The sequence below is a fragment of the Plectropomus leopardus genome, chromosome 8 (genome assembly GCF_026936395.1).
Source record: "Plectropomus leopardus strain MGB_pleo_1.0 chromosome 8, ASM2693639v1, whole genome shotgun sequence".
In the NCBI taxonomy this organism is placed as follows: Eukaryota; Metazoa; Chordata; class Actinopteri; order Perciformes; family Serranidae; genus Plectropomus; species Plectropomus leopardus.
In genome coordinates, this window is record NC_142183.1 from 13,852,427 (window position 1) to 13,865,512 (window position 13,086).

The window sequence follows — 13,086 nt, forward strand, 5'->3', positions numbered from 1 at the left end:
AGTCAGAGGTAAAATAAATACAAAATATATGAATTATATTTGTCTGCCCCCTCCCCTAAGCCAAAATTGATTTAAAAAAAAAACCAAACAGACAAACGTAAAACATAAGGGACTGTTCATAATTTATGGGAGGGGAGGTGGTTTTGCAAAAACGAGAGGCATGTAAAATATTCTTTTAAGGACTGGAGAGGGACTCAAGTTTTGGGATTTGTTTTTTCGCTCAAGAAAAAGGCATACAACATAATGACTTTTGTATTTATTTTACTGACCGCTTCTTGTTTCCTTTAAAAATTGCCAAAATAACACCATTTATCATAGCAAGAAACTGTCCAAACGTCTCATAGAACAAACACATAAAAAAAACATAAAACAAAAACAACAACAAAAAAACAATCTAAGCTTTAAATAGTGATATTTCATCAAAATCACATTATTTTAGGTCTAATTGAAAATTTAGCCAAAAATAAACTGTCTGCATTAACTAATCATCATGCATGACAAGAGTGAAAAACCAGTCACTCAGGCACGCTCTAGGAAAACATTTGTAGCTTTGGGGAGGTAAAAATAATTTAAAAAAAAAAAAAAAGCAGTCACACAGCAGCTACCCCCCGCCATAAATCAAGAACAGTCCCTAAATCTTTCACCAGTGTTTGAAAAAAATATTTGACGTCTCCCCTTTTTGCACCACCCCCACCTCCATCATAAATAACGAACAGTATCTATCGTTAGATTAACTACAGGGACAAAATTTCTAAATACCAAACTGGATTCATCATTTATTTGGCTAAATTTTGGTTCTACTGGAAATTATTGTGGGAGACGCCCATCCGGGTCCTCTGAGCTGCAGCCAATAGGAGGAAGGCAGTGAGTTTAAAACGGAAGCGCGGTCCATACAAACCAAACCAAAACAACTTTCTGATCTGAGAGGAAAGCAGCGACCAACCGCGTTTAGCACATCTGACCGAGGTAACGTTACCGCTTACACCGGTACAGCAACTTATTGATGATGTTGTCCGCACTTTTAGCTTGCTATTACCTGTAACGTAACGTTTTATACAGTAACGAAGACGTTACGCGACTTACGTGAGCTAACGTTAGCTAACTTAGCTATAAGGGTATTTGTTTTCAAACGTTAATTAACTTGACCTAATAAAGTTCACGTTACGTCGATCTAAATTAACTTCAATGAGCTTTTAAATGGCATTTTGTTATGTATGATGGTTAGCTTTGTTGAACTGTAACCGAAGCTTATTATAACAAAATTGTGAAGCTGACGTTAGCTATATGATAATAACAAACGTTGGTAAAAGTTACACTGTTTTTGTTAACGTTTCTTTGACATGCTGCCATGACGAACAAAAGTCTAACGTCAATTAAATGATCAAGGCGACCTTACAGAAGTTATGTTTTTATGTCTTTCAGATGAGCTTTTTTTAAATTATTTTTTTATTTAGAGCTTGAGGATGAAAGAGAAATTTCCATGAAAATGGGCAATAAAGTATCATCTTATCTTGAACTAGAGAGGTTTTTTTTCACATTTTCTGCTTGGAAAATGAATGAAAATGTTAGGATTGTTTATTTTGTGCCGATTATTTGATTACTTGACTGTTTCAGCCCTGAAAACATTACTGATCTCTGATAAGAGCACATGTACAATACCAGGGTCCTTTGAATGCAGCATTTCACCTGTGTGATGTGATGTGATGTGATGTGATGTGATGTGATGTGTTTGCTAATGTCACATTTTATTTTATTTATTTTTTACAGATACAATGGCCAATATAATCTTTGCAGAGCGAGAAAATGCACGTCTTCATCCACCTTCTTTGAAGATACGACAGCGGCTTCAGTCTGCTCCAGGTATGGAAAATGTCACCCTAATTGTCAGATTTTTTTAATTTTTTTTAATTTTTTTTTTTTTTTTTAGTGGCGGTAATTTGGTCTGTGTATTAACATGCTCTTTTTTTTTTTTTTACCCCACTAGAGAAACTGTTATCTCCTATGACCGGCAAAACCTTGCACACTCCTCTGCTGTCTGGTCGCAAGGCTTTTGGTGATGTCAACAAAAAAATCTCAACCCCTGCCATCAACACCCAGGAAAAACTCCTAAAGTCACAGGTTGGAGTAAACCATCACAGCGTTGTGTTCTAAAAGTATTGCCGGGCTGTGACCGATTTGCTCTAAAGCTCAACTGTGCATGTACAAAAGCAGTTATTTTCTGTCCCCCACAGGAAACTAAAGTCAAACATGCTTCAGACCAAAAGACTAAAGTAGAGGAATATCCAGAAATTGAGAAGTTCTTCCCTTATGACCCACTAGGTAACTATCACACCTTCAGTGGTAACCGTTCTCATAGCTACCAAAGGAGGTCATAATTAAAAACTTTACAGTAATTTAAGGAACACTTAAGAGTCCATATTTGTACCATGACAATATCATCATTAGCTGTATGGGCGTTGGAGATGAGGATGCTGCTCAATCATAAATTACATTTTCTGTGTAAACTCTGCAGCATCACATTAGCTTTTCTTCCTCTCAGTCTATCAATAATTTATTCCCTCTGAGCTCAACCCATTTAGGCTCATCTGTATACAGGGAAAACTAGGAACATGCCAAATATGTTGATTCATTAATATGTATAAAGTTTATAATTCACCCGTGATGTTTTTTAACATAAACAATGATGTATTTGTTTTCCAGAGTTTGAGAAGTACAGCATACCTGAGGATCTGATTCCTCTCAGTGGCTTCGCTCTGCCTGGACTGGCCTGTTTCCCTCAAGCTCCACATCTACATGAGGACGACCTGGAAAAGATTGATCCGCTTCCAAACTTGTCACCTGTAAAGATGCCACAAAGTTCAGGTATCAATGCTCTATTAGGGGCCGCACTCACATTTTAATGATTAGGTTTGAAAAACATGCTTTAACAAAGTGTTGGTTGATGTTTAATACCATTAAGTACAGGGTGGATAAAGGGCTGGGAATTAACATTTGTCCATATGACCTTCACCTGCCTCTTTGTCTGGTGGAGGTCATATTTTAAAACTTTACAGTAACATAAGGAACAGTTAAGTGTCCATATTTGTATCATGACACTATCATCATCAGCTGTGCGATCACATTTTCATATCTGGGCATTAGAGAAATTACAGAAATTACAATTTCAGAAATTACATTTTTCTGTGTAAACTCCACCACAGCATCACATTTGCTCATGCCATGAAATGAGCTAATGTGATGCTGTAGTGGAGAAAATGTCATGGCATGATTATCCTGCCCAAAATAATTGATTTCCAATATTATCCCCATAATCAACAAGATTATGCTCAAAATAATAAAAAAAAACGTATTGGAATAACTTAACATTTTGTCAAAACACATTCGTATTGCGTCATAGGATACATCTTTTTCTTAGCTAATAAACTATCTTAAAAAGCAAAGCTTTTCATTATTTGAGAAGGTGTCACAACTATTCGTTTTAAAATCTACCAATGCATTATTAAGATCTTTTTTGTTTTTTGAAGTTGATGTGTATGCAGCCTGTTTGTAAGAGTGTGTTTCATTGTTGGTATCCCAGCAGTCTTTGTCTTTATCTGAAATACACCAAACCCCCTTGGAGCTTTTTTTCCAGAAGTGTTATGTGGCGTGAAGAATAAATGTTGTCCAAATTGGGTATTGGCAGATATTGGCTTTAAAATGAAATATTGGAAGCTGCCAACATGCTGATTTCTGTTGATAGCACAACCTATTTATTTATTATTTAAATAACAAAGTGAACATGTATAAAACATCAACCCCAAGCTGAAGTATTTTTCTAATTTTGCACAATGAATGAATATTGTAAACACTGAAAACCATTGTATTTCATGTCTCCAGCTGCTGTCGGGTCATCACAGAAAGAGTCTGCATATATGAAATGTACTACACAAGAGACTTGATGATCACTAGAATTATGTGGGAGAAAAAGTGGATATGTCGGTACCAATTATCAGCCAAATAAGTATCAAAAATATCGGATATCTGCAACCAAAAAATATATATCTTGAATGATACGAATGATTTCAAAAGCAACATGCAACACCTAATTAGAAGTTACAATTGTCTGGCAGCTGTAACCATAAAGTATGGTGCCCAGGTTTAACACTACAAGTATCATTAACTTCAGGTATCATTAACCCCACTGTATCATTAACTTCACTGTATGTCCCCTCTCCAGATTACTGCCCTGAGCTGGACGCCTTTCTCCAAACACTTGACGAGCTGACTGTTGAACTTCCTCCAGAACCTTCTACTGACTAAATATTGATACATGTTTTTATTCTGACTGCATTTTTCCTAAAATAAAGTTGTTTTTTAGCATTCCTGGCCAGCTGATATCTGATTTTGCTCTGTAGTGCTCGTAATCATTGGTGGCAGGCTGTGAAAGTATCAGGGGAGTGTGCAGTGTACTTACTTCCTGCTTGAAGTCCATCAGTGGTCACATGTGAGGGATTCTCGCCATTGGTTTTCACTCAGATTAGAATGAACTTTATATCAGTTCCTCTTGAGAAGGAAAGCAGACTCAGCAAGGCGCTACAGCTCCGTTTTTTGGGGAGAAACACTTGGAATAACTGCTCTGTTTTTAAGTCGGTTTACTCCAAACGTTTGACGGGATTGGACGCGGTTAATGGTTAATGGATGGCATTAGGAGAGACGGTGTGCGCTTTGGACACAAACAGGTGAGGACGATCAACCGGATACACAGACGACGGAGTCAAACACCGACTGGTTCGTATTTAACCCTTTTTTAACCTGGATCGACATCAGTTTTGTTTTGTTGCGTTCAGGAGATAATTAACCATTTGAAACCCCAGTAAAATTATTTGACTTCTGTCAAACATAGGCAAAAGGGCAAGCAGCAACTCAACAAAAATGTCCCATAGTGAGGAACTTGGAAAATTATTTTTTAACAGACGAGAGGATTATTAGAAAATTGTCAACAAAAGGGAAAATGTCCAGAAAACGTAATTTTACATTAAAAATTGCTTTACAGAAAAGTGGAAAAGTGTAATTAAATATGTGAAATAAATACGTATACTTTCAAATATATATATTTCCAGCCCTCTTAGCATATTCTAATTCTTATGGGTTTTTTTAAAACTTTTCTTTTGCACTCAGTTTTAGGTAATTTTCCATAAACTTGTTTTTCTAATCAATTGTTTTGCTAACTCCTGGGCCATGGTTAGTTAAATTGCTTGTTCCTTTCTCCCTTTTTTTTAAATCAAGCAAATTCAATCTGGGTTTCAAAGTGTTTAACTCGAATTAAATTCTAAAATTATATTAATATTTCTAAAACTATCTTACAGAACACAACAATTTAACACTTTTTAGGGTAATCTATTTATTTTTGCTTATTTTAGGGGAATTTTCTAGTTAACTTGGTAATTTCTTGCCATTTTCTGAATGAGGAAATGAACAAAATGAGGAACTAAACGCTTATAATTGCATGCTTGTGCATTTCCCAAATGTTTCAGACGTTCATGTGTATATTAAAAATAATCTGTTTCCTCCCATGGCACAGGGAATGAGTCCAGCAGAGTGGAGGGAAACCGGTCCCTGTTTGTAGTGTGACGCTGATATCTTCGGGGTGTTGTCTAAATAAAGGAAGTCGCCTGGAGCTGCTCGTGCAGGGAGGCATGCATGAGAGCAGATCGGATGATGTTGTTGGATCCGAACCAGCTGTCAGTGACTCGGACGCCCACAGCAGCGCGAGGTCCAGACAGGGCACCGTTGTGGAGCGGCTCTCGCGGTATGGCATGCAGGTCATGTTACCCGGTGCTTTCCAGCGTAGGTCGCGGCTGCAGAGGCAGCATGAGGTCACTGACAGCTCCGGAGCCCTTCAGAGGGAGGCTCCGGAGAGGACCTCGCTCACACCCGCCATGCGTAAAAAATACCTGAAGGAGCTGCTCCTGAGCGACCCTTCACACAGCGGCTTCAGCAGCGTGCTGTCTCAGACCCCCTGCGTGTCCACGGAGCAGGACGCAGTCGACTGGGCGCTGTACCCGATGGAGCACGCGTGGATGCTTTCTGCAGTGGAGGGCAGCTACGAAACCATCCTGGAGTTCATCTCCGAGGACCCGTATCTGCTGACCAGGAAGGATTTTATCAGCGGGTACTCGGTGCTGCACTGGCTGGCCAAGAGAGGACAAGACGAGACTCTGCTCAAACTTTTGCGCTACGCGGAGAGCGCGGGGATCCCGGTGAACGTGAACGTGCGGGGCAGCGGCGGGCTGACCCCGCTGCACGTCGCCAGCATGCACAGACAGTACATGGTCATCAAGCTGCTGGTGGGAGCTTTCAGCGCCAACGTCGATGCAATGGACTACAACGGGAGGAGACCGTGGCAGTATCTGAGGGGAGACGCCCCGCTGGAGATGAAGGAGCTGCTGGGGACATGGGACGATGAGCACAGCTGTGAGCACAACGCCAACAAAAACAACAACAGCGCCGCGGCGATCAACTCCTCCGCTCATGATGAGGAGGAGGAGGATGGAGACACAGAGGAGGTGACAGACTCGTTTAAGAGAGCAGGCAGCTGGAAGTTTGGCTCTTTCAAAAAACTGCTTCCCTCCTTTTCTTTTCTCGGAAAATAAAAGCTGAGTGATGATGACACAATCCTTCAAATATGTACATTGTGTCACATTAAGTTTCCCAACACTGAAGAATATTCTTATTAGGGACTGTTCGTTATCTACAAGAAGGGAGGGGGTGGTGCAAAAAGGGGGAGGCACTTAACCCTTTGACACCTGAACAAATTGGCTTGATTTCTTTGAAAAATATTGGAGGGTGACGAGCAACTGTCCCAAAAAATGTGATAAATCGTGAGAAAATTGGCTTGCAATAAGCAAGTAAGTGTTTGGGGTTTTTTTTTAAGAAATAAAGGTACAACAAAGTGTTAGAAAAATACATCATTTTCCTTTTTACTGTAACATAATTCTAAATGTGCATATAATCAAGGGAATTATTTTTTTTTAGACATTTTCTCCTAATTTTTTGATATCTAATAATCCCCCTTAACTTATTTTCAAATCATTTCCATAACCTTTCCATTTTTCGGTCATTTGTGTTTTTTCTGTTTTTCAGGTAAATGTCTTGTAGATTTGAATCATGTTTTGCTAATTTTGGGTTGATTCATTCTTTGCTCTTTGCCTTCCTCACTCGTTTTTGAAAGAAATCAAGCTAGTTTGCCAGTTTTTGAGTTTGACAGGCAGAAATCACTGAATAAAATGAACATTGATAATCAAATGGATGTTTTTTTGGTAAAATACTTGATAATGTCAGCTCACAAAGCCTCTAAAAATCCTTCAAATGAAACTGCTCCAAAGTCATGTTCAAACAGGTCATAACCTTTGAGCAGGGTCACCAAAGACACGTTAACAGGGCTCAAAACTGGGAGTCACTACACTTTACCATCAATAATCAATATTGCTATTCAGATGGGCCCAGAGAGGCATCGTGTTAAAATACTGGCACTTGAGTATTTTGCATTAACTTTCACTAAACCCAACTTAAATAAAACACTTAACACTGAGCTTTAGACTGAGCTTTTTCTTTACATTTCTTGCAGCTGACCCAGTTCTGCTTGTGTAAACAACTCAAATGTAAACAGCTGCAGACGTGGCAAACGTTTTTCCTCAGTTTTGAGCACTCTAAATAAACATTTCTTAGTCTTGCTACTAGATTCTTAAATGGCAGTGCTGTCTTTGGCACGAGCAGCAGAGCCCGAGCTCAGATTCTGACCAAAATCTTCCATGAAACAGTGATTCAGAAGTATTTGCTGTGTTGCCAAAGAGTGAAACCCCCTCAGAGTACGTCTGTTACTGCAGAGCTGCGTCAGCGTTAACCCTCCCCACGTGATATTTGGTTTTGTTTCAGAAAAACACTCCTGCTTGTAAGTGGATCACAAAAGCAGCCGCGCAGGCTCGTATCAAGTTTGATCACAGATCTTTTATTGTCAAACATGAGAACAACCAGAGTATCTGTACAAAACGACTGCTGCTCCAGATAACACGGCTCCCTCCCCGCAGTCCGGCCCAGCAGCTGGACGTCCTGGCAGATGTCGGGATGGAGGGACGCTGGGATCCAGAGACCCTCGTGTTTACAGGCCCAGCTTGGTCCTCCTCCAGTGTCTCCTCTTGGAGTTGTACCTGAAAAGAAACATTTCAGGTATGTCATGATGAATTTAAGTATAAAACTCTAAATCATTGAATGAAAAAAAAAAAAAAAAAGTGACAACGCAACAGAAAAAGTCACCACTGAGTGCAAAGTATTTCTACAACCCTCTTACACAGAACAAGCTGTCGGATTTATTCTAACAATATTGCTATTCATGAGCTGAGCTGTTTGCAAACCGCTTTCTATATTCATGATAAACACTAAAGCAGAACATGCAAATTGCAGCTATTACCAGCGTGGTCTTTTGGTTGTGCAATGCCTGCAACTTAGTCCACATCCACACCAGAATATTTTCATTTAAAAACGTTGATCTATATTAGTCTATATTCTGTCACTGGTGGCTTAGTTACAGAGGATGAGACAGCGAAAAGCAAGACCAGAGATGCTTTTCTTTGATAACGAGGTGCAACTGTTAACAACAATAGTGATAAGCTATTTGCGGAGCACTTTAAGCAAAAGCACAAAGTGCTGTCCAAAAATCAAAAGTAATAATTATGAAACATATACATTCACCTACACATAAAGTCCTATGTATATGTTTGCATACTTAAATATCTGCAAACACATGCACAAAATAACTTGTTTAGAAGAAATAAAAAAAGTAAATAAAGTAAGTCTATCAACTATTAGGAAAGGCCTTACTATTAAAGTAAGTTTTAATGTATGTAAAATGAGCGTACGGTGGTCAAGGTGGCGGAAAGCCGATTGGGATTGAGAAAGCAAATATGCTGAAATATGAAGCGCAGTATCCACCGAGGTCATGGACAATCACCAGAAGAAGTCACGGCATTAGGAGAGAGGGACTCACACAAGCAAAAAATCATTTTTAAAAAGCATATAGGCCGACCTACGATGCATCGACTTGACAAGCTGAGACTGATGAGACCAAATCGGAAACATGAATGTCAACATGATCGTTTCCAAAAGTCTCTTCTGCCCATCTAGACTTTAATGCAACCCCAGAGCTGATGTGAATCTCACTAAAAGAGTCATTAGCACCCAAGTCCAAATCAGTGGAGTACTCTGATAAGGAAAAAAAAGTCCTGGAGCCACTGAAGAATCCACATCTTTCTACACATCTGAAAACTGATTTTTAAGCTTTAGTGGTTTAACAAAGATAGTATTTATGTTTTGGATTGTATTCTCTTATTTCCTTGGACATGTCAAGACTAACTGAACTGTCCAAAAGTACTTACAGATGATACCAGCCTTCTCATTCAAATACCAAACAGTAAAATTAAGGGCACGTTCGAGGGTTCAGTCGAAACTATGCAAATTCTGTTGATGCTGCTCCGATTTCAGACACCACAAACTGTCACAATGTCCCGATTTCACCAGCCTGTGTGATCAACACTATTACTGAAGTCACTGCAATAACAACTTTCTTTTTGGCGACTGTAAACTCACTCGAAAATCCCCCTCTGAAGAAACAATTACATGTATAATCTCTTTCCACTGGCACTAAATCACTGAGGTTATTGTGGGATTCTTTCCAGACCACAGTCATTTCAGAAACAGCCAACACCATGGAAATCCTTCAGGAAAGCACTTTAGTGGGCAGAGCAGCGGTCGGGACAAACAGCCAAATGTTCAGCTACAGAGAGCTTCCTCATCTCGACACAGAGAGGAGGAGTGAGAGCTCTGTAGCAGGAAGATGCTCTCAGCAGGGTTAATGACAGCACTCCATTGCAGTAGAGTGCTGCAATTGCAGACCTGCTTTACATGACAGGAAGTTCCTGTTCGCTCTCAAACAGCTCTGCACTTAATGATAACACAGAGAGCTGAGAGGAAGCTCGACAATCAAACAGTGCTGAAGTGCAGTTTTAAAACCAATAAAACAGAAAAGCTCTCAAGATATAACCGTCTTCTAAACCTGCAGGATATTTCTTCTTTTCTCATTAAATTTCCCTGTGGAAATAACTGAACTGTCTGCACAAGTACATATAACATGTCATCATATGGATTTTGTTGACACTTAAATGCTTGTTTTACATTAAATCCCCTCACTTACATAATGAATTCTAAAAGAACAGCCCATACTTTCTGTTTTATGGTCAATTTAGAGGCTATAGTTTGTGGTGCTGTTAAATTATGTTACATTATACTATAGTGTTAAACATACTGTTGACTATTCTTAACGTAACACTTCTCATTATGACGATGCAAATCAAAAACACCACAAAACACAACAGTATTTGTGACCGTCTTGCTCATATATACACATTAAATTGAGAGTGATATTGAACTGAATGGTTCTAGTCCAGAGCATCACAGTAAAACAGGTGAACCTAATAAACTTGCAAATAAGAATAAATAGAAGTGTGTTACTGGGACTCAACACATTCGGATAAACTAAATTATACTAATTATACTATGTTATATGGCTGCACTATACACTGTAATATACTGTCATACAGTATTACTTACATCATCACACTTCATCTTATACAACATTATGTATCTTAACTGTATCATAATATGTCATATTATTGTTTTAATATATCACATTAACTCTTGCATAGTTTTCTGATTAGGGGTCAACCAATATTGATTTTTCAGGGCCGACAGCTTAATGAGACCAATGAATGATATTTAAAACATATATGCACTTACAATAAAAAAAATTAAATCTATGTAAATATTTAGAATACTAACTCCAACACAAAATGTTGTTTAAAAGCCTTTAGCAAATGTTTTATCAAAATTGAGATGTGCAATATTATATACACCAAATTCCCAGCAACTTTTTTTATAGTCAAACCAAAATTTACAAATAAAATGAGTAAGAGCCGCTCCCTGAGGTTTTCACAGTAAAAGCTCCTCCCATGCTGACACTTTCTTTGCACTCTTTAATTAATTTCTCATTAAATCAAAATGTTGATACAGATAATCTGTAAAATGCTACATATTGTCCCAAATAATCATCCAGGCCAAAAACTCTGTTGACCCAAAGTCTAATACAAGTGATGAGATCCAATTTAAATCATATATATTAGTCTGATGTCCATACATTACACTGCTTTCCACCACACCAAAGTCCCTTTACCATATCATTTGTTTCCAAACGCTTTAGTGTTTATTTTCCCTCTAATATTATTCCAGAGAATAGAGACCACGTTGGTGTAGTGCCATTGAGATGTTTGTGTCTGCAGGTCTTAATACACTGCAAGCCTCATTGAGAAATTTGATGTATAAAGTTATAGGTCGGCTGAACAACTCAGAGAACTGTATAATCATGGCTTTGACCGGCATCAAATTGAGCACTACACGCTATATGTCCAGGATATGGAAGCATTGGTATAGTAGTCTCCTCTGTGGTCATTGACTTTTTAAATTGTTTTTTAAGTGATCTGTACGTATTGTATTAGGGATTTTTTAATTTTTTTTTTTTTATTAAGTGATCTTATTGCATTGTGAGTATGTTGTGTATGGTACTTCTATGTGTCTTTTATATCTTTTGTCTGTATTGTCTTGCTCTTATCTGGACCATTGAGTCTGTAATAAAATTTATTATTATTATTTAACTTTAGACCCTCAGATCTTCAGTCTATACTTTATACTTTTGCAACAGCCTCATTTTCACGCTGGGCATCAAAACAATTGTACCTGATCTTGTCATGCAACTTTACAAACTCATGCAGATTGTAAACTTTCAGCGCACAGCTTCCATATTCACTGTGGTGCACACATGACACAAAAACACGATACACTCACCTGATCTTGTTGCCGGTCTTCATCCTGATCCACTGAGGAATGGGCCTGTTCTGTTTCTGCTTCTTGGCGAGGAAGCGCTTGATCCTGAAAGTCTTGTGGGACGACTGCAAACAACAAACAGCGCCATTAGAGTCAAAACACAAAAGTTTCTCCTGTTCTGTTTGTCTGCTACTTTAAAATAAATATGTTTTAAACAGAGTAAATATGGGCACGCTAGCAGCTAACACTTCAGGAGGCTAACATGCGCAGCTCTACAGAGCGGATACCGGCTAGCATCATCGAACAGCTTTAAAATGCTCTTATTCACTATTTAAAAGAAACATAAGGATTTATAAAGTAGCATTAAGATATTTATGGATCACACCACGTATCTGTGAGGGTGTACAGTGGCTGCTGACATGGATGTTTAAAGATTTTGTATTTACCATTTTGTCCACAGTCCTTTCCCGACTATGGCGGTAGTCGAAGAGGAAGAAGGAAGTGACGTCGACTCTTTTATCCAATCAGCGTCCGCCGAACAGGCTACACGTTCTACCCACAGCGACCCCACGAGGAGGGTTTGTTTACATGCACCGTAGGACCTTCAGACATAATGTGTGTACTTTATTATTAGTAGTAGTAGTAGTAGTGGTGGTAGTAATAATAATAATAATAATAATACTGAGGTAAATGTACTACCATACCGTGACATATATATTTATTCAGTGTATGTTGGATTTACTTATGTTTACATGGTGGTACTTTATTGGTGGTATTTGTTTTTACTAGCCCTCTTGTTGCTGTTGCAGTGGAGGAATGTACTTCTATTCAGTGTCTCTACCTAGTGTGATCCAGTGTGTAGTTTGTATCTGTGTCTTTGTTTACTTGTTGTACAAGTCTTCTTTTTTGTTTTTTGTCAATGGTGGTAAACCAGTTTCCCCTTTGGGAATTGATAAAGTGAATCCTTTCCTACATTATACCAGAGTATTTCCAATGCTACTTTATACCTGTACACCAAAACATCTACATATACATAAATGACATGCATATAGATACACAGTGAGATTAAAGTAAAAGAAGATACATTACTATAGATGAGACTACCCAAAATATTTTAAGTAGTTGGAACTGAGTCCACCTCTGCATGATATATTATTGAAACACTAATTAATTACATTA

General features: G+C 38.4%; 3 protein-coding genes and 1 non-coding gene across 5 annotated transcripts; 2 read left to right on the plus strand and 2 right to left on the minus strand.

Annotated features, from left to right (window-relative positions):
* Positions 1-802: 802 nt before the first annotated feature.
* On the plus strand, positions 803-4,359 carry pttg1 (PTTG1 regulator of sister chromatid separation, securin). The gene is made up of 6 exons (XM_042494000.2): positions 803-966; positions 1,768-1,860; positions 1,985-2,118; positions 2,232-2,319; positions 2,701-2,862; positions 4,217-4,359. Exons 2-6 carry the CDS (start codon positions 1,773-1,775, stop codon positions 4,297-4,299), a joined length of 555 nt encoding a protein of 184 aa, XP_042349934.2. The 5' UTR covers positions 803-966; positions 1,768-1,772; the 3' UTR covers positions 4,300-4,359.
* Positions 4,360-4,492: 133 nt separating this feature from the next.
* On the plus strand, positions 4,493-7,570 carry sowahd (sosondowah ankyrin repeat domain family d). 2 transcript variants are annotated; one of them, XM_042493998.2, is made up of 2 exons: positions 4,493-4,767; positions 5,561-7,570. In XM_042493998.2, the coding sequence occupies exon 2, from the start codon at positions 5,676-5,678 to the stop codon at positions 6,630-6,632; it is 957 nt and encodes a 318-aa protein (XP_042349932.1). In that variant the 5' UTR covers positions 4,493-4,767; positions 5,561-5,675; the 3' UTR covers positions 6,633-7,570. The 2 variants fall into 2 exon arrangements, with proteins under 2 accessions (XP_042349932.1, XP_042349933.1); XM_042493999.2 differs by having other exon boundaries at positions 4,493-4,718.
* Positions 7,571-7,966: 396 nt separating this feature from the next.
* On the minus strand, positions 7,967-12,504 carry rpl39 (ribosomal protein L39). The gene is made up of 3 exons (XM_088080915.1): positions 12,354-12,504; positions 11,929-12,032; positions 7,967-8,186 (listed from the first exon to the last, which is right to left on the minus strand). The coding sequence occupies exons 1-3, from the start codon at positions 12,354-12,356 to the stop codon at positions 8,138-8,140; spliced, it is 156 nt and encodes a 51-aa protein (XP_087937041.1). The 5' UTR covers positions 12,357-12,504; the 3' UTR covers positions 7,967-8,137.
* LOC121948581 (small nucleolar RNA SNORA69) lies at positions 9,799-9,934 on the minus strand. The gene has a single exon (XR_006106170.1). It is a non-coding gene; the product is annotated as a small nucleolar RNA SNORA69 (small nucleolar RNA).
* Positions 12,505-13,086: the final 582 nt, after the last annotated feature.

Coding starts and splice junctions, on each gene's coding strand:
- pttg1 (XM_042494000.2), top strand. CDS start 1,773: ATGGCCAATATAATCTTTGCAGAGCGAGAAAATGCACGTCTTCATCCA. Junction 2,119..2,231: donor AAAAACTCCTAAAGTCACAG/GTTGGAGTAAAC, acceptor TGTCCCCCACAG/GAAACTAAAGTCAAACATGC. Junction 2,320..2,700: donor CTTCCCTTATGACCCACTAG/GTAACTATCACA, acceptor TTTGTTTTCCAG/AGTTTGAGAAGTACAGCATA.
- sowahd (XM_042493998.2), top strand. CDS start 5,676: ATGCATGAGAGCAGATCGGATGATGTTGTTGGATCCGAACCAGCTGTC.
- rpl39 (XM_088080915.1), bottom strand. Junction 8,187..11,928: donor AAGACCGGCAACAAGATCAG/GTGAGTGTATCG, acceptor GTTTCTTTTCAG/GTACAACTCCAAGAGGAGAC.